Raw genomic sequence first — 25,291 nt, forward strand, 5'->3', positions numbered from 1 at the left:
TGTAAAAAATGTATCAGCCAATATATCGGTTATCAGAATTTTCTTTACACTAATATTGGTACCAGCATTGGCCACCAGATATCCATATTCCTGTGGACCCTGTGGGCTTTTTAATTCTATTTTATTCTATTCTATTTTAACATTCATTTGTAAGGGCTTTGTAAGGGGTTGTTTCTACAGTTATAAGATGTTTCATGTCATGAAACAACTTAACTCAAAAAAAAGGTTTAATTTAACTCTAAATGATGATTATGTACTCGATGATGGAAAAAAAAAAAACTATACAGCAATTTTTTTGAATACGGAGAGATACAGAGCAATGTTTACTAATTACAGAGCTGTTTTACTTAGTGCAGTGTTGTATTTAACCCTTTCACAGATGTTTATTCTTCATAGAAATGTCTGCTACTCATTTTGGAAAAATTTTTTCTCCATATAGAAATGGGTAACCCTTAGGGCTGCATCTTCTTAATAGATTAATACCCCCTCTTTAGTGCTATAGTTTACATTAAATAGATAGTTCTGCTGCCTTTCCACCTATAAGTGACAAAAATTGCCTAAACATAGGTTTTAGGCTTGATGTTCTAATATTAAAGAAACAATTGTGAAGAACATATGACAAGAACCCAGCAGCAGAGCATGAGATAGGGAAGTAGGGTTAAAGGAGTTTATTCGACCACCACAATAGTGCAAATGATAGTGAGCTGGATGGTGGTTGGCAGAATCACTGGCAGAGAGACAGAGACACTCAAAGAAAGAGGACAAAATTGAGTCAGGCAAGGCAAAAACTCACTGAAAATCACTAGATTCAAAGGTTGAAGAGGAGCCAATCTACCTGACTAGAAGCCGTAGCGCACCGGTGTCTGAAAGTTCAACAGCAGGTGTGGTGAGCTTGATTGCCAAGGATTAGTTGCAGCTGGGACAACTAACAGACTGCAGCTGTGACTGTCCATGAGTGATGGCAGCTTAGGTGGGTGTGGTGAAAGACTAGATTGGACTATTATTGAGTTTAATATTTTTCTAACTCTGGAAAAAATACTCCCCACCTACCTACCTAGCTACCTGTGGCTATTTGTTGCCACAGCATTGCTACCTTCAGTAGACAAAGGCTTCCTCACAACCCAGCTCAGTAGACTTATGGGCAACAAGGGCCAGGACATTGCTTGGGTAGTCCCATGACACCTTAAGGAGGCAGGACAGTGAGCTCTAGTGCCCCAGAGCCCCCTCCTACTTGCTAGTTCCCACTCAACATGAAGACCTCCTTCATCCCACCTCCCTTACCACATGGCAATCACAGCCCAAAAAGCTGATGTAGGCAAATCTGAGTAGAGAGTTTTAAAAGACAATAGGATGTAGGATGTAAGTCTAAGATAATCTGGCATCTCTCCCTCTAGTGCTTTGGAAAATGGCTGCCATGAAAAGATACATCATCTTCTAAAAAATAGCCCAAGTAGGTTAAAACTTTTTTTGCTGCTTTGTCACTTAGATATAATTGATTCAGCTCTGATAACTGTCTGTATACTGTAAATGGACAGCTAAATACACACGTCTACCATCAAGAAGTAATGGGCAAGAGGATTAGCTATATGAGCTGCATGTTAAAATTTCCACTCTATAATGTCGAAGGGTTTGAGAGCTTTATGAAAAGAACATCAAAAAGCATCTGAGTTACAGCAATAAAGCAGACACTCCTTTGGAGACCAAGTGTGTTGCAATGTCTCAACATAATGTCACAGCATTCTGAAAATCCCAGAGTTCTTTACAGCAGAGGCCAGTTGGTCAAGCTCAAAAGCTGATTATTTTGGGGACCAGGGGTGCAGTGTGTGCATGTGTCTGTGGAGGGGGGTGGTCCTCAATGCCCATTTTCCCCCAAGGGTGGGTGGCTTAAACTTCAACATTTGATACAACAACTTGCGAAATATTTTTGTTATTATTATTTTTTTATTATTGTTAAAAAAATAAATGAATAAAAGGTTTGTCTATTTCCACATTTCTTTCTTTTGGTGAATCACCAGAAGAAAGAGGTGTGTGTGTGTGTGTGTGGATGTGTGTGTGTGTGTGTGTGTGGGGGGGGGGGTTCCTCCTTCAATGTGTGGCAGAGGGGTGCTTGTGTGTCTGTGTTCTAATGACCTAGCCTGACCTTCCTCTCTCATTCCCCCCCTGCTGTCACCAGTGGGCAGACACAAAATCACAACTGACTGTTCAGCCCCAAGGTACCATCATATTTGATTGTGCTGAACCATGGGATTTGAAAAATGATTAAATACAGTGCTGTCTGCTGTAGTTCAAAATATATCCTGTAGAAATATTTTACCACCTAAGAATGGGCAATATGCTTCACATTTCATATCTGTCATTTATGATATGACAATGGAATTCCTGTTACTTCTTAACCAGTCTTAATTTTTTAAAACCAAATTGAAAATAAATTAATAAGCAAACTGTAAAAAGATCTTCACAATCAAATGTGGTGGCAAATCTTCCGATTCTAGTTGTATTAGCTCTAGTAAGCTTTATATCCTTTTTTGGTTTTCAGACTCATGCCTTCTCTTATTTAGTGCTACATCATTTGTTTCATGTCATCTGGCTGCATTAGACCAACTATTGACAACATGATCAAAATCAAAACTTAATGTCAAATAGCTACTTGGTCAATTTGAAGCCCTTAGCAGCTAACGAATCAAGTAATATGTGAAAAGATGAATTTTGGACTCATAGTAGCTTTATAGAAATGTTCTTGTATTTTTAACAATGTGGTTTTAAGAAAGACACTTGGTACTTTTACACAGTTGTGCAGTTAAGCCCAACTATAGTTATTGCTTGATTAGGACATTTAACTGGACTACTGTCATAGTCCCAGTGTTCAAGCACTGTGGTAAATCACTTAGATGACAGAAGTGTGTCTGACTCTGCTACAGTAGGTGGGACCATCTTTCAGTTTATCACTTAATGACATAGCTACAGTTGGCAGCTAACAGATACAGCTAACTGTAATGACTCCAAGGATGGTGTAGCTTACAGATAAGACTGGTAAGATGAAAAGTAGACATTAACAATATTACAGCGATGTACATTTCAAATGTTGTATTTTCCCACATCCTTCAATTTTGATGATCTACTCAATCCCCCCACCCCACCCCCACGCCTCCAAAAAATAAATAAAATGACAACACCCTTATCTTAAAATAGAGAAATAAATCAGCTGACTGCGACAAGGTGGTTTTGCTGGTTTCTTTTTTTTTTTTGCACTATCCTTTGCAGACGTTTTTAATCTTACAACACCTCTAGGAGACAACAACAGTTCTTGGCATTCCAGAACCACCTCCACACCCGCTGTCAGAGCTGATCAGACCCCTGCATATCTACAATATACCATCATCAGCATGGCATTACACCCTTCCTGGTTGTGCTCAGCAAACAACATTTAACATTTACCGTAAATAAGGGCAACATTTGAGATGAAGAGAAAAAAAAAGAAAGACGGCATTTTATTACATTTTGTTCACTTGTCCAGGTTGACAAGAAAGTTCACAATGATGTCACTAAGTGTGTGCTTCTACCTTTTGTCAGTGAGAACTGTGGGAGTGCAAGTATGTATAAATGCCTTCATATTTGCATGTGTCTGTGTGCACACAAGGTATGTGGGAGGTGTCAGCAGGGAAATCCACAGGAATATCACGCAGAATATCTCAGTGATCAAAGAATATAATTGCATCATAGAGAGTGAAAAGGAGGTGGAAAAAATAGAAATAGACAAACGCAGAATGAGAACTGGACAAATAGAGACGGATATAAAGTAGAGTAAGAATTAAGGATAGGAGAAGAGGTAGACTTTAAGACAAAGACAGAACATGCTAAGATGTAGTTAACACTAATTTAATAAGAAAGTGCACAGAGAATAAACTGCCACTCACAGCTACAGTATTTAGATTTGGTAGAAGGTGAGTGTATTTATGCTGAGGGTGGTACTGTTCAGCTTTAACAATTCATATTTGCATTTCAGAGAGGCACTCACCTACACTGGTGTGATTAACTCCATAAGGGGCCTTTATGTGCAACGTTGGGAAACAACTTTCGTTTTTAAAACCTGTATGGTCACTTTTTTTATTCTGAAAAGAAATGTTTCAAAATTAACCATTTTGTGTCTGTTGACCCTGCAGTGACTGAAAATCTAAAGATAAGTATGTCTGGCACCTTTTTAAAATCAGGATTAGGTGGTTCGCCCTTACAGAAAGGTGCATAGAGAAGTTTTTCAATATTTTCTTCAAACCTAGAAACAATAGAAAACTATTTTATAGTTGTCCCATGCGGCAAGATTCAAAGATTGATTTACTGGATTGACTTTTGTCTTTAATAATGATTTATTTGTAAAGAGTCTATGGGCAGTTTCATGTTTTTCCACACAAAAAGCATCTTAAAAATAAAAAGTTCAACTAATATTTTAACCAAAATTGGCTGTCAGGAAAAATGTTGCAGTGGGCCAAACCTTGCAGGTAAAATTTCCTAACCAGTGAAGAAAAGGGAAATGGAAATGTTTGCTAAGCACAGTAGTATAATAAACTACTTATGTTTGACGTTATCATTTGGCTCCACTTCATTTGTTTGTCATGCCTCTTTTTATTAATTGTGATATGCTGCTTTATGACCACAGCCCAGCGCACAGCTGTCATATTACATGGTCATATCCCATATCTTTCATTTGACCCTTGTCTGTTCTCTCGGTGCAAACGTTTTAATAGTCCCTAACTTGAAGCCAGTGAATTAGTACTATCAGTCTTTCAAAAGTCTATGTATTTTGTAACGGCTTTAAGTAATAAGGCCCGATCCGTTAACCAAAGTGATCACATGTAGAAAATGCAGCTCATGAGACATCTGGCACCATACAAAGAGTCACATTTACATAAGGAAATGGTAAAAGATGAAGTAATTTATTGTCATCTGAGGTAACAAGTTCCGCAGCATGGAGGTTTACCTGTAGAAGATCCTCCGTGATTGGAGAGACTTGTGCTTCACTCCGCCCTTCTCCACGCTGCCCGCCTCTCCAAATCCAGAGCGCACAGTGCTCCTCAATTTCTCTCTCTACCCAGACGCTTAACATGAGCTCCCTTCTTTTTGAGCGGAGGCGTGCTGAAACAAATGGGTTCTCTCTGGAATCTCGTTTTATGCTGACTGAAGTCCCGGTCGTTTAGACTAAAAAAACAACACTAATGCCGGTTGTGTTTTGTGGACGCGCCATGCAATCTCCCTGGTGGACTTTTGGCATTCGGCTGGTGGCGTGGACATGGGTTTCGAGTGTGGTATTGCTTGGAGCGTGGAGCATCCCCGCAAATGAAGGTAAAGCCCACTCAGACAAGCCGTTGGGTTAAAGACAGTATTGTTTGGTACATGACTGTGCTCTTCTTGGCGCTGACAAGTGTGACCGGTTAAGGTCCGTCTATATGGTGCTCCTGGACGTTTGTCTCATGTAGACATGCTGCACTGTTCCATCAACCTTTGACAGAAAAATTAGGTCGCTCGTAAAATTTGTTCGAGGAGATCATGCACACGGTAGTCGTGTCCCCCGATGGTTTTATGGCTTCGAATTCTGAGGGCAAAATTACAAGAGGACCTTTGGACAGAACACGAGTCTTTCCACATAATGGTCCTTTGAGGACTTGGCAGCGCCGACGGACGCGCGGCTATCACTGTAGGCTAGTCTACGTTTTCCTTTATAGTGAGTAAGAGGCTCATGTAGAGAGTTGACATTCACATAAGTGGAAAACTGAAATAGAAGGGTTAAAACGCGCCATTAATATGTTATGGTTCTAACATTTGTTTCAACCCGTAACAATTAGTGGAAACTCTGCTCCTCATTCACCATAAAGATGGTTTCAGATGTATAGCCTGATAGTCTGATATTCCGTCTTTCCATGGACAAAAATAATTCTTTTAACAAAGAAGCCTTGTTAAGGAGAAGCCATGTAGCTTACAGTATTGTGGCTATTAACAGTTTGATATCGCTTATTTCTGGGGTAGTAAAATGTTCACTAATAAATCTTTAGTGATCTTGTGCTGTTTTGTTCCCACGGTATTGTCCAAAGACCAAGCAGCGTTTTAACAGCACGGGATGAATGCCATTGTTTGAGGCTATTAGACAGCATTATCCAGGAAAGGAGGCACATTCATCAACCTGCTTATTATTCACATGACAGATTTATTTGTTCAAAGTCAAGAGTCACAACACTAGCTCTAGAAGTGTGACCACGGGACATTGAGGGGTCCTGGAGAGGTTTCATTGTTCCTTAATTTCGTTAAATGGAGGTTCATGTTACCTCTTTGAATTGTGTCCTCATTTAAATTGCAACAGCACTTATGAGCATGTATATTGTGCTTAATTGGATAACGTACTCGTTGCACTGCTGCAAATAAAGTCCATAAAAGAGTGAAAAGTTTCCCCAAAAAAGTTGTTTAAAAAATATTGTACTTTTTTCTATTCCTTCTACTGAAACTAAAATAAACTATGTTGCCACAGCACTAAGAAAGGTACCTGAAGATGGAAGTATTCAATTATATATGAACAAGCAGACAGCCTACCATTGTTAACTGACCCACAATAAGTGGAAGACAATGGATGGATCTATAAAAAGATCTATGTTAGGATGGATGGGTACATGGATGGATGGAGGGACAGCCTGTAGGCAAATTTAAGGCTATGAGAATTGTAGCCAGTTAGCAAACGTTTTTGAACAGTATATGTAGAGTACATTATTTTCAAATGTGTCATATTTTACAGTTTATTTTTCCAATCACCAAAGAAATGAACAAATTAAAAAGACTTTGGCCCCACTGAGAGGTATGCCTTCACCTCTACCTCTGGTTTAACTCTTCAGAGTCTCAGTCTAAATTGATCAGCTCCATTTTTACCATCTGCAAAATTTAAGGGATGAACACATCAATGCATCGTTGTAATCCAACAGACAACATATTATTACAAAATGCAATTTTACTTACCTACATTTTTAGTTTTTCATTGTTATATCAGTAAAATTTTGAATGTAAGACTTACTAGAATCAGATTTGTATACTGTTGTACTAATTTAAATAAAAAATCAGAGAACTAGCACTACTGATTAATACATACATGAAATGTAAAAGGTGTAAAGGTTTCAGAAACTAAGTCACCTTTTTTGCTGTTATACCTCAGTGAATAACTAGCTAGCTTTTTTGAGTGACAGGTTTACATCCCATCGTGTTGTAAATCCAAAATTTAGATGACTGAAACTTACTAACGGCTAATTTTAACTGTAAATGCATATCTTGCATATCTGTACTTGCAAATGCAATCTGTGTCAGTAGGCTCTCTGCCCTGAAAGACCTATATCGGTCAGCACCTAACTGGAGTTACTGTGGACTTTCACCATTTGCCTTTTTTTCTTTATGAGTTTGGCATCCCCACCCATACTTGCAAGGGTGCTAACATATATAATGAAGAAAGAAATGCTCTGGTTGCCTTTTGACTGTCAGATCTAGTATTCAGCAGTTATTCAGGGATTTCCCTTCCTAGAAATTCACTTAGTCTTAAAGATGTTTGAAATGCACTGGGTAGTGTTTTCATCATAGGAATTACTTTGTTCTTTCAGAGGGGATGACTTTAAAAAATGGATTCTGATCATTGGGTCTGAGTGCTACCTTGTTAGGTGGTTTGATCCTTAGAGATAGTAAGAATGAAAGAGGTAACATATGCCTTATGATCTAGTTCAGTATCACTTAACTCTTCTTTATGGCCTAATTAGTTGTCTAATCGCCTCCTAAGGACATCTTTTATTATTCTCTGAAGAGCAGTGGAGAGGGTAAGAAAAGAGTTTTGTGTATGTGTGTATGTTGAGGAGAAAAAGTGTGTATCTGTTACTGACCTAGCTCTCACCTTGCTTGTTTTGCAAATTTCACCTTTTACTTTTGATTTTTATTCTTCTGTTTACATTGGGGCAGGATGTTTTATAATGTGCTAAATATGTTATATTGTACTGAGCAGCATGGTTAAGAAAAGAATAGGAAATGGTACAGCAATGACTGATTTAATCTCTTACAGAAACTATTACATTATGAAGCTTATCAACTAATAATTGATTTTTTAAAAACATTTAAAAACTTTTTAATGAACTTAATCAAGATTTTTGGAATGAAAAGAAGATTGGTGTTATTGCTATGAAACATTGAGAAAACTTGTGTTTTAATGTCATGGCCCAGATAACATACAGATAATGGATTATATGAGAAAAATAACTTGCTAAACCATAATGTTTTATATAACTGAGGAGAAAAGTGAAAAACATCTGACTAGTCCATCATCTACTGTATAACATACTACTTGGCTTCTCTTCCTGGTACATTCATTTTTCTGTGTGTTCCAGTTTTCTGGAGTCTCAAACATTAGTTTGTGTATATTTTTTTGTCCTTCTATTTTTTCCTTTTTTTGCCACACCATGTAGGGTACAAACAATATAACATTTTAAATGGAATTTAAGCTTGAACATTTTCAACTGCCTTTAAGGGGCTAGTGTTTTGTCAGGCCAAAGTCAGGAGAGTTTTGAAGCCGTTTAAAGACAGCATGAAGAAGAGAAAAAAGTATGTTAATTAAAGTGAGTATCCAGAGACTGTGAATACTGTTAAGGATTTTTCACCAAATGCTGGTAAAAGAATGTAGTAAACAACACAACTTGGAATCATTTAGAGAATTTGATGAAAAGCTCTCTTGACCCTAACTAAAGTTCATCAGAGTTCTGTGTTTATACTTTGGAACTGAATGCAAAATGATCTTTTTAAAGTTTTACCTTTACTGCAAAGAAAGCTACCAAAGAAAAAGTATAAACTTAAACAGCATGTAGGCTGCTTTGAAGTTAGTAAATCCAAAGGCGTAGATAAGTCAATTGTTCAAATTGACTTTTAACAATTGAAAACGTTGGTAGGAAAGATGAGACTGTCACAAAGAGACTGTTGCACATGAGGAGAAAGAATCATGCTTTGCAGTGGTCAGGTGATTGTGCTTGACAGTTTTGTCTGTGAGACTGTGAATGGGGAATTTTAGTGAATCCATTTAAACTGAGAGCAGTGTTAGAGACTTGAGTTGAGCTACAGTTTTTTGGTCAGCAAGATGCACCAAAGTATAGTTCTACTAAAGACCTGGAAAGAAAGTAGCCACCATTTGAAGTCCAACACTTACGACTAAGTGGCTTTTACACTTTAAAACTGCCAGGTACCATAGCACCACTCAAAAGCAGACGAGGGCTGGGTTATTATGGCAAAAATCAAAATCACAATTAATTGAACTTTTTCCTTGATTATGATTATGAGTGATTATTCTACCCCCAACCTCAGACTCTGTTCTGTAGATATTTGTATAATTTTAAAACAAACAAATGAAAAGAACAGGCACAGATTAGCAATTTATGTTTATTTATTGAAACATTCAAAATCAAAACACACATCAGCTGAAAAAAAAAGATTTTTAGTTAAAAAACAAATTTTTCAAAGAAGAGAGGAAAAAATTGAAATAATTGACACAGCCAGTTTGCATCAGTTAGAGGCTCTAAATGTCGGTTTCGATTATTTTTTTAATTAATTGCCCAGCTCTAGTCCTCGGTCCTCGGTCTTCGCTCAGACCGGAAGCAGTTTCTAATCTGCCATCTTAAAGACCATCCCAAAGACCCTTAAGTGGTTTTAAGACCGAAGCCATAAGACCGAGGACTGAGACTTTAATACCGATGAGGAGAGACACATGAGAGCAGGCTTCCCGGAACTCTTTTTACTCAAAGACACGCCCCCTTATTGGATATTACTCTCTGATTGAATGCTGCTACACAGTAGATGTCAGTGAAACTTCACTACACCAGCAGAGATAAATAATGGAGGAGAAACAGATTTTATAACAGACAATAAACGGACTCTGAACAGAATAGAAACACTAGCAGTTTTCAGAGGCTCAATAACTGATTGGCTGGAATTTTAAAAAAAGTATTTGAAATAAGTATTTATAATGAAATACTAAGAATACATTTAATAAAATCAATAATAAAGAGTGAATCAGTATGGACTTTAATTTTTGGTTTGTTTTCTGATTCACCTTTAAACATAAAACATGTTAAAAGCTCATAAAATCAAAATATTCAGATATAAATCTTCCCTTTCCCACCAAACACCGACATCATTTAGACATTTTTTTCAGGTTACATTCAGTCCGTTATAGCCTTAATTTAGTCAAAAGATAGTCGTAGAAAATTGAGCCATGTTTTGTCCATCTGATTTGGTCCATATTTAGCCATATTTGGTATTTGTCTTGCCTTTGACGATAACGGTATTATATCACGGTATTACAAAATTAAAAAGAGATAATGCTTTTTAATCCAAATTCAAGTGTTATTAAACCCCTTCTCCCCTTAAAATAAGCCTTTGATGGCATACTCAATTTATCCCCAAGTATAGGAACACAGAAAACATGTTTTAATTTTTTCAAGTCTCTCTAGGTTTACTTCTAACTGCACTCCGAGTTCCGCATTTCATCTCTAACCTGATGAGGTGTGTTAAGCTGCTAATGACTTGAACACATTTCCTAGTGAAGGCATTCACAATGAAAGCGTTTCACAAAAATAACAGCCGCAGACTTTTATTTTGAAGAGCTTGATGGAAGTATTGTGTTTAGCATTGAATTAGCTTAGCTTTGGCTGCCGTACCAGAGAATATGGCTAGTTTACAGCAGCTTTTCTGACCTCGTTTAACATCGCAGCCTGGAACTTTGACTCACTGTGGACTTAGGTCGCTTTCACACCAGGGCCCGGTCCCAGATCTGAGTGCACTTGAGCCCAAAGTCCAGTTTGTTTGGGTAGTGTTAATGCAAACGAACTGAGCCTGGGCACCGGGCCCGGGCCCACCTGGGGAGGTGGTCTCGGGCGCGATTCAAGTGGACTCTTGCACAGTTTGGATGACATGTGAATGCAACCGCGCTCGGATACGGGACAGAGCGTCAAACCAGTTTTATGACATTATCGTAAAAGCTAAACTTCTTTCAACAGCGCGGCAGTTTGTTCGTAAATAAAGGGCGGAAATCATCAGAATCCAGTCACTAAATGGTCTAATGTGGCTCACCTTACAGATGAACACAAGTTGGAGTCAGTGAGAGGAGATGCAAAGGCAGTAAAAGTCTCCTGTTGCCTCAAAAACTGCTGTGTCTGTGCAGCGCGAGCCCATTTAATCCTCTGAGCTGCACGTAGATGTGCAGATACAAAGAGCGAATTCGCTGGCATCTTTAAAGTGATTTTAATCATCCATGGCTGCTGGATGGACTTTTTGCCTGGTCAAAACAAAAACAATCTTCCCTCAGGTCATGACCTCAGTGGTTGCCATGGTAGCTTCTTCTTCTTTCTCCTCCTTTGCAGGGTTTTAAACCAGCTACGTGCATACCGACACCTGCTGTTTCAGACTGAGTAAATGCGCAAGTGGGCCCAAGCACGGTTCGATGTTGCTAGTGTGAAAGCAAGCTTGGGGGGGAAGGGGGAGGAATCGCGCCGCTGCACGGTTTGAAACAACTGGGCCTAATGTGAAAGCGCCCTTAGAAAAGAAAGTCGTAAGTTAAAATAGACTTTTAAACGGTTGTTTATGCTGTTGTGAGAGGAAGAGCTGCAGTGCTGGGCTCTGAGACCAGCCACAGCAGCACAGTGTTAAAGCCCCAGGCAGGCTGACAGAGACAGCACACTGACTTTGTTGCGGTACAGCCGTCAGAGTTTGAGAGGAAGAAACGTGTTTTTGCCTGCTAACTGTGCCTAGTTACAGCGGCAAGAGTCCTTGACATTTGGTTAGTTACCTGGCTACATGTAACGCTAGAGCTAAACGTGCTATTGACTAGACTCAGCCTGAGCTGTGTGTCACAACTCACTCCCTCAGCCAGCTGTTAATACCAGTTTATTGCCCACCTCTACGTAGCATTGTTTTTTTTTTTTAAAACCAGCTTCTCCTGCTCCGTGGTCTCTGTGCTTGAAGCCATTGATACACTAAGGCAGATACGGTGAGGTCATCAACAAGCATTATCACAACTGGTCGGTAGAGTCCAAATCTCTACCGTAGGCCAAATTTATATCATTTATACCGTCTACCTCATATACCGCGCACCCCTAGTCCTCTGTGTCAGTTCCTCCAGTCTCTCCATGAGTCTCTGGTGGGCGGGACTAAGACTCAAGGAAAAGACTCAAGCCATATAAAAGTCAAAGTGAGACACAGCCATAGTTGTCTTACACCACTGATAGATTTGTTTTCACAGAAAATTCTCATTTGTAATAATTATTGTATTATTATTTCAATTCTCAAAACTTGTATATCAATTTACACAGTAAACCACTTAAGTATTTGAAGGTAGGTTACAGACAGAGGGAGATTCAGTCATGCACAGTTTTGTTGTAATGAATTGATTAGTTATGTGCTTGAGATTATCCTGCCTTTTTCTTCAACAGTTAACCTGCTGGATTCTCGGTCTGTGATGGGAGACCTGGGATGGGTTGCCTACCCTAAGAATGGGGTGAGTATGACCATCGCTGTGAGGTTGAATTTCAAGTTTTTTTTTTTAACTTAAGGATTTCAGTAATAACTGAAAAAGTATTTCTTTAGTTTTGTATTTTGTGAGACTCATTGTCCCTCTTTGTGAAATATGTCAAATGTTTGGGATTAATTAATTACATTTGTAGGAATATGTTATTTATTTGAAAGATTTACTTTCCCAGTTAATGATCAGCAATGATAAAACTTGTGGGGGAAAATAACATTATCATTCCATCTTTAAGGCTCTTTTTGTTGTTAAGTCAAGGTAAAAGGTAATCTAATTTCCAATAATTTTCATTTCCTTATCAGAGTAGATTGAGTTCATGAATATGATTTTAAAGGTATCATGGAATGCATCATGCTGAAGACAAGAACTGAGGTTCCTTTTCAGATATTACCGGGGGAAGAGCTTTTTAGAAAACGACTCATGCTGAGGTCAGATTACCCAATCCAGCAGTTATAGGGTTTTGTGATGTGTCTGCCCCGAAAGTTAACTTTTTTATCAAGTGTAGTGTGTCATAATATATGACAATCAAGGCTATCTGGGACACCTCTTGATTCCCATCAAATAGTCTACAAGGTTTGGTTGTTCTTGCTGCCTTTTTTTTGTTAAATCAGTGATATTGACCAATGAGGGGAGAGAGCACTCTGCATGTGCAAAAGTCAAAAGCATAAACAATCCAAATCGCAAAGGAAAAGAAGGATGATGGAGTTGTGAGATGGAACTACGAGACAGAGGGAAAGTTTGTTGAGCTCTGCCAGCATCACCATGCTCCACTGTAGTGTTGGTGTGCTTATGGTGAGGTGCAGTGTTTGGTGTCCGCCAAACATAGTGTCTTATCTGATGGCCAAAAAGCCCCATTTTGGTTTCATCAGACACAGAACTTTCTTTCAGAGTAGTCATAGATGTCCTAGCCTCTCTCACTAGTCTCCTTCTTGTATGGTCACTCAGTTTGTGAGGACGGCCTGATCCAGGCAGATTTACACATGCGTCATATTCCTTACTATATTTCTTGATGATGGATTAAACTGAACCCCAACAGATGTTCAGAACCTTGGAAATGTTTTTGTATCCATCCCCTGACTTATACTTTTTGATATTTTTTTTCAAAGTTGCTAGGTATGTTCTTTTGTCTTCATGTTGTAATGGTAGCCAAAATGACTGATTGACCAGTGACTGGAGATTCCAGACACAGGTGTCTTTATACTACAATCACTTGAGACACATTCATTGCACTGAACCCTTGTGCCCTCCTCAAATTTACTACCCCCCCCTTTGAGGCAAAAATGTACACCTACAGAATAAATTGCCATTAAATCACCATACGTCAATATTTTTTTCTCCTTTTTTCATAAATCTCTTTAACAACTTCAAACCTGCTCAAAACTACCAAACATTCAATCATTTTCAAGATCTTAACCCTTTAAATGCCAGTTTGATTACTTGAAATATATTTTTTTTTTTTTTACTACAAAAAACACAAAGTGAATTATTTTTCATATAATAAATAGTTGAAAGATGAGGTTTTGTTGCTGATAAGAGTCTTGGATGGATCAAAGATTAGCAACAAAATTGATTTGATTGCACTTGTATTTTTTATGTAGTGCCAGATATACCCTCTGGACACCTTCAAGACCAAGATGTACAAAAAAGTAGAAAATAATATTGATGTATGGTGATTTAATGGCAGTTTTTTGTATGTGTACATTTTTGCCTCAAAGGTGTCCAGAGGGTACAAAATTTATTGAGAGAGTATAAATGACATGTAAGAGTAAAACATGTTGGATTGTAAAAATTTAACTAGAAAAAAAGTTCCTGTAAAAATTCATGCGACAAGCTGTAAAACTGTCAAAATGATCACTAATTTAAAAAAAAAAAAAAAGCGAAAAATGGCCAAAAATGCCCAAGGAGGGCGCTAGGGTTAAGTGATCCCCATTTCACTAATTGGAGGAGACTACGAGCGCTAATTGACTGGACCTCTGTTGAATTAGGTCAGTCAATTTAAATGGGGTGAATATTTACTTAGTTACTTATTTTGCCTTGAATATTTTTATCTAATTGAAATTACTTTGTAGGAATCAGTTTTAAGTTTCATTTCAAAGAGGTTTTTTTTTTTTCTCAACAAAGCCAAATTATATTGACCATGACTAATTGATTGACAGAATCAATTAAAGGACACAACATCAAAGGGGTTGAACACGTTTTATAGGCACTGTGGTTTTGGAATCCCTTGATCTGCCACACTGATCATCATAACATACAAAGAGATGTGTAGTCTGACTCTGGCATTAACTCAAACTAAAAAACAGTGAATTAAATTTCTTAAAGCAATAGCCCTTGTTTTACTAAAAAAAGATATATTTAAAAGTTATACATTCTAGAGTTTAGTTCATAGCATTACCTCAACTCGAGAAAAAGAAGTTCACAGCTGAATCTTATTTGTGGAAATTCAATTGTTCCCCATCCTTCAGGAGGCTATAGTTAGATTAAAAAGATCTCATTTGTGTATCTATTTGATTCATATGTAGAATCTCTCATATTGTCACCACTCCTGTTGGCAAATATGCTGCTATACTCACAAGACCAAATAGTGCTGACCACAGAGTATTCAGCTCTGGGTATTCAAATCACGACCCATTCTGTGGCTGTATGTAGATGGGAGAGATAATGCTGACAAAAGCAGCCGTATGCACAATCATATTAATGAAGATGAGATTATGTTGTGTGGTTCCTACATTGCAACTGCATAAATAATTGCATTCAGAGAAGAAGGATGGAGAAAAAAACAAAAGATGTGATTAGCAAGGTAAGGATCTTGTAATGATGTCTCTCTCATTAGTGGTTACACGTTTAACGAGCTCAGGATTAAAGTGATGAAAATGTTCTTTGCTTCTCACAGATACGTCCTGTCTGATGAAATGACAAATATGTCTGACAAAAAAATATATGTTTTTACTGTTAGAATTCTTAAAATAAATGTATTGTTGTTTGCTTTTTTATTTCGTATCATTTTTAGTATTTAAATAAACCTTATCTGCACAAAAAAAATCACATTCTTGGCAATGGCACTCTTCTGTGGCTAAATAAGATGGCACAAGAAAAAATGTTTGAGATGCATGCAAACTTGGGGAAAAGGGATTCTTGTATTTTTGATGACTGTGTGATTATGTCTTAACATACAGGATTCCTTCTAATAGTGTTTCCAATTACGTTAAATATTCATGTTTATGGTGAACTTCAAAATAGATCATACTCAACCCTTTTGGTTTAAAAGAATACTGGATAGTATTATCGATTAAACCCTCTGCTGTGCTTCCAGTTATTGTTTGGTTGTGTATGTGTGTCTTTGAATAGATGCAAGTGTGCATATGGATGTGTGTAATTGTGTTTGTGTTAAGCTGTGTAAAGCTCAGAACAGGCTGGTGGATCTGTGTGATCTAACCAGTAAGAGGCTTAATGTCTGCACTGGGACTGACTGAAGTCTGGTAGAGACAGAAACTCAGCTCAGAAAAGGCACACACTCATCAGACTGTTGGTCTGTGCATGTGAGAGCTTTTTTTTTAACAGTGTCAGCCCTCGAACAGCCATGTTATTCTTATTCTACATTTTTTAGAACATGCATAATGTCTAATAAAAGTTAAATATTTCTTAATTCAGTTAAAATTCTGGAACTGAATAATGATAACCAGACTACAAAGAGGCAAGAAAAAATACAGATGGAGAACAAGACATGGAGAAGGAAGAAAAAAAAGCAAGACAGAAGGTAGTTCACAACTGCTACTGAAAGGATTGACTAATATGGCCTATTAGGCAATAACACCAGATCATAGTCCGGTCCCTCCGGCCGTATTATCGTGACATGATGAAGCGCCCGTATTAGCCACGGGAGAGTGCTAGTGATGCAGATAATGGCCATGTCCTGAGAGACCCGCTGAGGGAATTAATGCAGCTGCCTGATGTTCACATAGGCATGGATGCAGACACTCACACATGCTCACACACAAAATTATGTATATGTGGTAGGGATGGATGTGCACTCACACTACATAGTGTGTACAGAAGAACACACCTTAAGTGTATGGTAATTCTTATTTTATGCTGACAAGAGCTCCTCCTTTCATGCAGGGTAAAGGCATATACCATATAACTATCTCATTTTTTCCTGTCTGTTACACAAGGAGGCAATGAGGGCAAGGGGATGGGGATTACTCTGATATTTATACACACACTAACACACAAAAATTATACAAATGAAACTCATTCAAATAAACTCATTCTTTGTGCATTTCTATTAGGTTACATCAGTCCATTTATTATCACTCAAAAAAATCATTTTAATTTAGAATAGAAGTTTTCAAAATGATTCCAACACTTAACCATGCCAATGTTAACTCCGATGTCTGTTTTTACAAGTCCTTAACCTAGGTTCTCTTTTTAAACAATTTAATCAAGGGTAGAGATGTGAGCATAAATTATTTTAGTTTAGAAGTAAAATTTGAGATACTCTAAAAACTCCATTATACCTGGCCGTGTGATTCTAATTCCCTATATTTTTTTAGGGAAAGATTGAACTTTTCTTATATATATATATATATATATATATATATATATATATATATATATATATATATATATATATATAAGCTAAGTTTAATGATGGTTGTTAACATAATAAAAAAGTTCTATTGTCATTCTTGACATGATCTGAACAGTTTAACCTCAGTTTCAAAAATGTTAACATTGATCAAAATTTGAATCTGGACTTGTTTTGTTTTCTTTCTGCTTCCTTTTCTGAATCATTTTCCATCTCAGATTTATTTCAAGACCCCTTTGCTAGGAACCACAGTACTTTCCAGATATCTTCTGTGTAATAGTAACAGTGCATCAGTGTTCAGGGTAATATCACTCACAATTATGAAGATGTGTGACTTAATTAGATTTACTTTTGAAAATGTATTTAAAACATTCTGTTCATTTATTTTTTCATTTATTTATTTATTCAAACCCTAGCTTTACTGTTATCAAAGGCCAGTATTTGTTTTTATCTTTTTTTGTTCACTGTTTTTATGTCTCTCCCACTTTTCCTTTCTCAGTGGGAGGAGATTGGGGAAGTAGACGAGGACTATGCCCCCATCCACACCTACCAAGTGTGCCGGGTCATGGAGCAGAACCAGAATAACTGGCTCCACACCAACTGGATCTTGACTGAGGGAGCTCAGAGGGTGTTCATCGAGCTTAAATTCACTCTGAGAGACTGCAACAGCCTCCCTGGGGGTGTGGGGACCTGCAAAGAGACATTTAACATGTATTACTATGAAACGGACGGGGATGAGGATGAAATGGAGTATGGCGAAATGAGAGATGGAACAGGGATCACAGAGGAGGAGGACCGAGCAATGAAGGAGAGTAGATATATTAAAGTTGACACAATTGCAGCTGATGAGAGCTTTACTGAACTTGACCTGGGGGACCGTGTGATGAAGCTCAACACCGAAGTCCGTGATTTGGGTCCCTTGACCCGGAAAGGTTTCTACCTGGCTTTTCAGGACTTGGGAGCCTGTATTGCTCTAGTCTCAGTACGTGTTTTTTACAAACGCTGCCCTTTTCTGGTGAAGAGTTTGGCTGAGTTCCCTGACACCATCCCGGGCTCAGAGGCCTCACAGCTGGTGGAGGTTGTCGGACGCTGTGTCAATAACTCCCTACCTTTATATGAGCCTCCCAGGATGCATTGCAGTACTGAGGGAGAGTGGTTGGTTCCTATTGGGAAGTGCGTGTGCCAGCCAGGATTTGAGGAAATTAATGGATCATGTCTAGGTAAGAGGAGAAAGCAGGTTATCAGAATAATGCTGCATAAATAATTGATATATTTATCAAGTGATTAATGTTAGACTGCAAAATGTTGGTTAACACTAAAATCACTGATCAGGAGAACCACATTTCTTTCCTTTATGTGAGAATGTGCTTCTTTTAAGATCATGGCTAAGTGTTCACATTTGGGTAGTTGCTTGTATTTCTGGTTGCAGTCTTCACCTTTTTTTGTTTATTTTTATATCCATGCCTGTTTGTTTTTAATATTATGTGCTTGTGTGTACTTGGATCTGTTTAGCCTTTTACAGAGAGTGTTTCTGACTGTGTGCGTGTCTATGTGTGTGTTTCTCCCAGCTTAGTGGAGGGTATTCCCCTGAGCCCTGCAGCACTTTGCTGCTCTAGTACAGACTTTGCTCTGCCATGACTCAAGCCCAAAAATTCCCAATGCTGACCTTAAATGCCTTTTCTACAGGCACCCCGGGCTTCTCTGAATTTCTCTCCTTCACTCCTCTTCAATCTTACCCTGTGCTGTCCTTAAGTTACTTAATTTTTAGACTTGCACTTTAGATAATATTTGTGCAGTTAAAAGTCACTCTGAGTGCATGGAACATTTTCAGAAAATGTCTTCAAAAGACCTATAAAGCTATTATGGAGCTGTGTGAAGCAGAAAGCTGATATTTTGTGTGAAATGTGCAATGATTTGGTTGTTATTGGATATTTACTTTCTTTACACAATTCCATGTAGATGCAGAGTCCATTTCAATTCATGAATTAGAGATTTACCTTAAAAACTTCAACTGCAATTTCAGGACATGCATTTTAAGTTATTATTCAAAGTTGTAATTGAAATTATATCTAGTGACTTAGGTTCTCCCAGCTGGATTAGGATGTACATCTTTACATTTGTACATCAATAGGCTATATATTGTTTGCTGAAAAAAAAAAAAAATTCAAATATTTTAAAATCATGTCCCATCCTGAATTCAAACAGACACCTCGTATGTTCAAAAAAACCTTGGCCTTAATGAATAAGATGCATAGTTTCTTTTTAGGCAAATTGTTTGATTAAAAAACTACAACAAACTTAACACCATTCCTAGCTTGACTTCATCAGGACCAGAGTGTCTACAAGGAGATTAGAGTGATTTGCCATGGACTGCTTAGTCACACAGACTATATGACAAATCTTTAGCTAAGCTGACAGGGCTATAACTCATTCTGGTGTGCAGCAATATATACAGCACATCCTGCTGTGCACCTGTGCCATGTAAAATAGGTTGTATTTCTTTAGCCTGAAAAAATTATCATTCCAAATTCTAGCAACAGACAAATTGCATTGCATTATAATCAAAGATAAAGGATCATTGCATAGAAACTGTGTTCTAAAGGTGGTTTCATTAAAATTACATAAACATGTCATAGTTTTTAGTGCCATTTCTTTACGTTTTTTGCAAGTAGTTATTTTCATAATTCTGCATCATTGAAATATATTTTTTGAGGAATCAGAAAAAAAGGTTTATTAGGAGTTTCCTGCCACAGCTTGTCTGATAAAATCAATCACAGTACCTATACAAAAGCCTGGCAGCATTTAACCCTTAAAGCCTGATAATGCCAGAAATAGCCAGAAAATTCTCATTTTTTGAAATTGAGATGTTTTTTAAATGTTCTTCTGAAGTCCAAAAAAGAAAAATTGCCATAAAAACATATGTATGGCATTTACTGTGTTATACATATATTTCAATTGATAAACTACTGGAGGGCATTTTTATGATTTTTCAGATTGCATTCAGAAGTTTTTTTATGTAATTTATTGATCATGTTGATTAGATAATGGTCTCATAAAAATGTGTATCAAATATGATACATTTGGCCTTAAAGGATTAATTTGGTCCAATTCAGCATTGTTTTATAACCAAATACATGGAAACTTATGATGTTCCCATGATTCTTGTATGTATTCTTTTTTACTGCTAAGTGCAGTAGACATTTACCTCTAGGTATTATATTATGTGTTATTTAATTATATAACATATTTTATATTACAAATTATGTGAGTGCAACCTGACAGGCCAATAAGCATTTTTAAAGAATTTTTGAAATTAGAAGGAACATTTTTGTTAGCGTCACTGCTAAATGTAATACATTTCTTTTAGTCTGACTGCAAGTCGGTAACATTGTTCTACTTAATGTACAATTTGTTGAAGCTGTACAAGAATTTGAGATTAAAAACTATGAAATTAAGAGTCCTAGTTTACACTGCACAAAAGGAAAACTATGAAATTCATAATTTAGTGGTACTTTTTACACTTTCATTACTGAAATAGGTAAACATGAACAACTGCACATTTTTAATGGTTAATACCTAATCAAAGCTTTATAATATGCCATATAAGTAATAAATTCTATTATCTTTAGTAAAAAAAATATTATTAATACCATGAAAAATACTTTTACAAGATTAAGATGCCACAATATTTCTTTTGAAACATGTTTCCACTTGTCTATTGGCAAAAAACTTTTAGTATGAAATAGAGGTTTTTCTGGTCAGCTAATCCTCTTAACAAAAACTAGCAACTGAGTATTCTGTTCACTAGGTTTAGAAGTAACAGGCCAAAGTAGTCTTTCTTACTTCTTTACATAAAAGGGTGTGATTTGAATTACAGAGATAACATCTCCCCTCCAGGTATTGTATGAAGCTGACTGTATACCTTTAAGCATGTTCAACTGACCCGTTCAAAGATTAAAAAAAAAAAAAAAAAAGTTTTAAGGTTAAAGAAGGTTTAGCTGATTTTCATTTTAATGAGTTTTAGAGTGTGTTTTGTTTTTCAGGGAGATGAAATTGTTTGATATGCAAAATGTTTGTCATTATTTAAGCATAGAATAAAAGCATCTTTGGTGCCCACATGATTTTTTAATCATAGTCCACAGTCTAATGAAGTGAAAAGAAATATGTAAGCTGTCAGGGTTCACTCACTCCCAGTGATTACTGAAGCTAAAAGCTGCTTTCTTAGTTTCATACAAACATGAGATGAAACGGCCTTTTGAAACTCTCTACAGAGAAAACCATGGCAGGGTGTCCTCTCTTTCAGCTTAGTAACCATTTGTGTTTGCTGCCTTGGAAAACTCTTCATGTGTATCCAGTCATTTAGATTGAGTTAATTTCTTAGAGCATGTATGTAGCATGTATATGCATTCGGTCTCTTTTGTGGGGATGGTTATGATATGAATATAAATGTGAATTAACCTGCGAGCTGAACCTTCACTTAATAGTTATTACATTTCCATTCTTTTGTGTCTATTTTAAAACTGTAGAGCCTGGTTAAATAGAGACATGTACCATTCTTAATGCACTTTCTGAAAAAGCTTCAGAATATATTATTATAATATTATTAAGTATACTGGTATACACCGACACAAACGCTTAAAGGAATCATAGAGTTTAAGTGATTCTAGCTGTCAAGACATCTATCTATATATCTAGCTATCTAGCTATCTATGGATCTATCTATATGCATGTATGAATGACAGGGTAGGAAATTAACTTCTTTGCCTTCCTGCTACATCAGGAGTAACTTTAGGACTGTATCATACATCTTTTCACTTTCCCAAGCCAGAAAACCAAGAGGGATGGTGGAATAAAACAGAATGGGAGACTGCATGAAAATGACGGCCTTGAAAATGACTGAGAAAAGGCATTATTTCATTTCTAGATGTTTAAGTTGTTTAAAAAGAATGAAAAGTATGATCAGCTGTCCCTATCAATACGGTCAGTTGCACCATATATGGTAGTGTTTTTCAAGTAAACAATCTTTAGCTTCACCTTAGCTCTCATGTAGCCTTTTAGCACATTAGCTATGACCTAACCAACTGTCAAGTAATATTCCCAACAGAAAACCAGAAACAAACCACTAAAAATAGCTAACCGGCAGTCTGTTATGGTGATTAAACTTACATTAAAAAACACAGTGGGAGTCTTACAGCTGATGACCAGTAGGCAATTTGAGGGGGGATAGGGTGGTGGTGTCCTCCTTGTTAGCAAAATGACCAAAATGCATCCCCTTTGTTAACCTGCCATCCCCTCTCTGTCAGGGCAGAGCAGGGATGCTTAGTTGAGTAGCCTATGTTCTGTCTGACTCATTGATCCTTTACAGAGTTTCCCATTCATATATTAAACTGCAGCAGATCGCCACTGTTTAATTAGCCCCCCTGTTTTCACGTCGGCATTCCCATCCAGCATAACTTGTACTGTCCCATGCAAAGCCAGTTCTGGGTATAGGCGGTTGCCTAGGTCGCCACAGTGAGGATGGCGCTGTCATGACCCCTGCACATTTTTAATAAGTCCACCAATGTAACAGATCATCAGCTCCTGCACTCCTCTTACCTCTGCGCCCCTCGTTCATGAAAAAGTGCAGTCTCACCTCGCTGCTCTCTGTCTCTCTCTCCATGTGCGCCCCTGGTGCACACACACACTGGGAGCCCAGCAAGATGTTTAGAGAAAAGAAGTTTTCTTTTTCCTCGTTCACACAGCACTGAACGGGCAGGATGTAGAGATAGAGTCCTGGGTCGGACAGCTAACACCCTACCCGCCCATTCCCCCTGATTTCCTGATCATTAACACCTGCCTGTGTAGTGTGTGTCATCCCTCTCTCCCACCCACACCCGCAACATGCGCGTCCCATTCCTCCTAAAGTCTGACCATCTGCGCAAAACACATAATGACAGAATCTGCGTTCAGTTTAAGAAATTTTAATATTGTGTTCACCTAAGCACTGGCCTTGACAAGTAAGATTTTCACTGTTCTAATCCAAGTTTTCTCACTGAATGAAGCATGAGAGAAAACTCTCATGTTCTCGTCAGCCATAACGCTCAAAACATCGACTATAACAGCTGACAGCTGACCAAATTGTAAGTTCGCCTAGGGCACCAAAATGGCTAGAACTGGCCCTGGGTATGACAAATGTCTGCATTTTTACTTAGGAAAATAACAAAAAAAATTACCTGTCCCGTTTTAAACAACCTACCTATCATTCAAGTGTAAGTTGGATTTTTGACTTGCACTTGAAGGCACCATGACGTCTCACAGGCAAAGCGTTTTTATGAAGTCCACCTAAGATAGTGCGACTGACCGCGATTGGTGGTGGTGTGTGTCTGTGTGTGTGTGTGGGGGGGGGGGGGTAACAAGGTGCCTCCCCCTTGTTAAAATAACAAATGGCCTACTGCTGATGACTATTGTTAGTCCTCAAAAGCTGATGAACTCAACTAGAACTGCTGTCAGTTTAAAACTATAAAATCCAACCATCATGTTTTAATTGGAGTAGCTGAAGAGAGAGGAAAAATACCATCCTTGGATAGTTCAGTGCTGCCCCTTTTCCATTGCTTTCCTGCAGCTGAAGTCATGTTCACAGATGCTGCTTCTTCAAGCTGTGAGATGATGCCTTTCACCACCAGCTTATAAGATCCATGTCAATCTGTTTGACATGATTATTTGTTGGATATTGTTTCACTTCATCTAAGAATTGGCCATAATTTTATCTTTTCAGTCTCTGATGTCCACTGAACAAGCCTAGGCCTATGCTTGTCCCAGCTGGCTGTTGCTTTGTGTTAATATTGTGGAGCTGTCTGCAGTCTTCCAGGTTTCAGCTTCATTATATCCCACATCAGTGATTAAATCAAAATCCTACCATGCTGTCGATTTTCTTGCATAGTTTACAGTAGTTTGGAATAAACTAAAAATATATCTATATTTTTTGTGATGTGATTAATCACAATAGCATAAATAATCACCGCCTGCATTAGCCATGTGCTATGTTACATGCATAAATCATTGGTAAAAACCAGGCAAAGTAAAATCTACTCACAACACTCGGTCAACATATGGTAATGTAAATATATTGCTTGCGCAAATTTTAAATGTTCTCTGACAATTTAAAACTATTTTTTAAAAGAAATGTGATGTTACTTCCTTCACAATATTGCTTATATAGCTGTAAACTCAATTTTTGACATGGTGGGTGCAAAAGCTCAACAGGCATTGTAACAAAGGGGAGGGCAGGGCTAAGTGAAGAGTCAATTGGGGGTATTGTAGAATATGGCCTCCCAAATACAACCTGGGATTAATGATTTCTGAAAGGATACGTCAGAACGACTTGGCTCAGTAGGTAGAGTGGGTCGTCTCACAATTGGGAGGTTGTGTGTTCGATCTTCAGCACCCAGTCACATGATGATCCTTGGGCAAAGCACTTAACCCCAATTTGCTCCCACTGCTGCACCATTTGCGTTTAAAATGTGTAGGGCTGCGCATGAATGGGATTAGCCAGTACTGATGGAACACCTGGGTCGATGTGACCAGCAGTGTAGAAGCACTTTGAGTTGTCAGATGACTAGAAAAGCATCATGTAAGCCAAAGCCCAAAGGCATTTACTTAGACTGAATGTTGGATTTATTTAGAAATATTTCAACAGAGAACTGATGGATGGTGGATCATACTAAAGCTATAACCTTCCATATGTTAGAAAGAGAAATACTTTTTGACCTTGGTTTATTCAGTTTTGTTCTCTTAGCAAATAAGGGACCAAACGTGTTGTCAAGCTGCAAGGTGGAACAGCTTACTTAAAAATACATCTTTATTTTTGTTTCAACATGAAAATCCATTTTATTGTCTGATTTTTTCCATTAATATCATTGTGTACTTTTTTCTAACTTCAAAGCAAACTGCAATGCAGATGTACAGGCCCATGTCTCACAATGATTGAAACCTGGAGAATGTTGATTAAATGATAGACTTACGATTGTAATGTTGGTGTAATTAGGACTTATGAATAGTTCAACATTTACTCAACATTTACTTTATTTATTGAGGGAATCCTAAAGGGTAATTGAATATAAAGAAAATAAAGCTTTGTAATCATTAACAGTGAAATA

General features: G+C 37.6%; 1 protein-coding gene across 1 annotated transcript in view; it reads left to right on the top strand.

The window, feature by feature from the left end:
• Window positions 1-5,092: 5,092 nt before the first annotated feature.
• LOC121525132 (ephrin type-A receptor 5) overlaps window positions 5,093-25,291 on the top strand; it is a 79,931-nt gene continuing 59,732 nt past the window's right edge. Inside the window, exons 1-3 of the mRNA XM_041810945.1 lie at window positions 5,093-5,334; window positions 12,477-12,541; window positions 17,656-18,376. Of these exons, the coding sequence (XP_041666879.1) occupies window positions 5,208-5,334; window positions 12,477-12,541; window positions 17,656-18,376 (913 nt within the window). The 5' untranslated portion in view covers window positions 5,093-5,207. The remainder of the gene's footprint in view (window positions 5,335-12,476; window positions 12,542-17,655; window positions 18,377-25,291) is intronic.

This window comes from Cheilinus undulatus, linkage group 17 (assembly GCF_018320785.1).
Source record: "Cheilinus undulatus linkage group 17, ASM1832078v1, whole genome shotgun sequence".
NCBI lineage: Eukaryota > Metazoa > Chordata > Actinopteri > Labriformes > Labridae > Cheilinus > Cheilinus undulatus.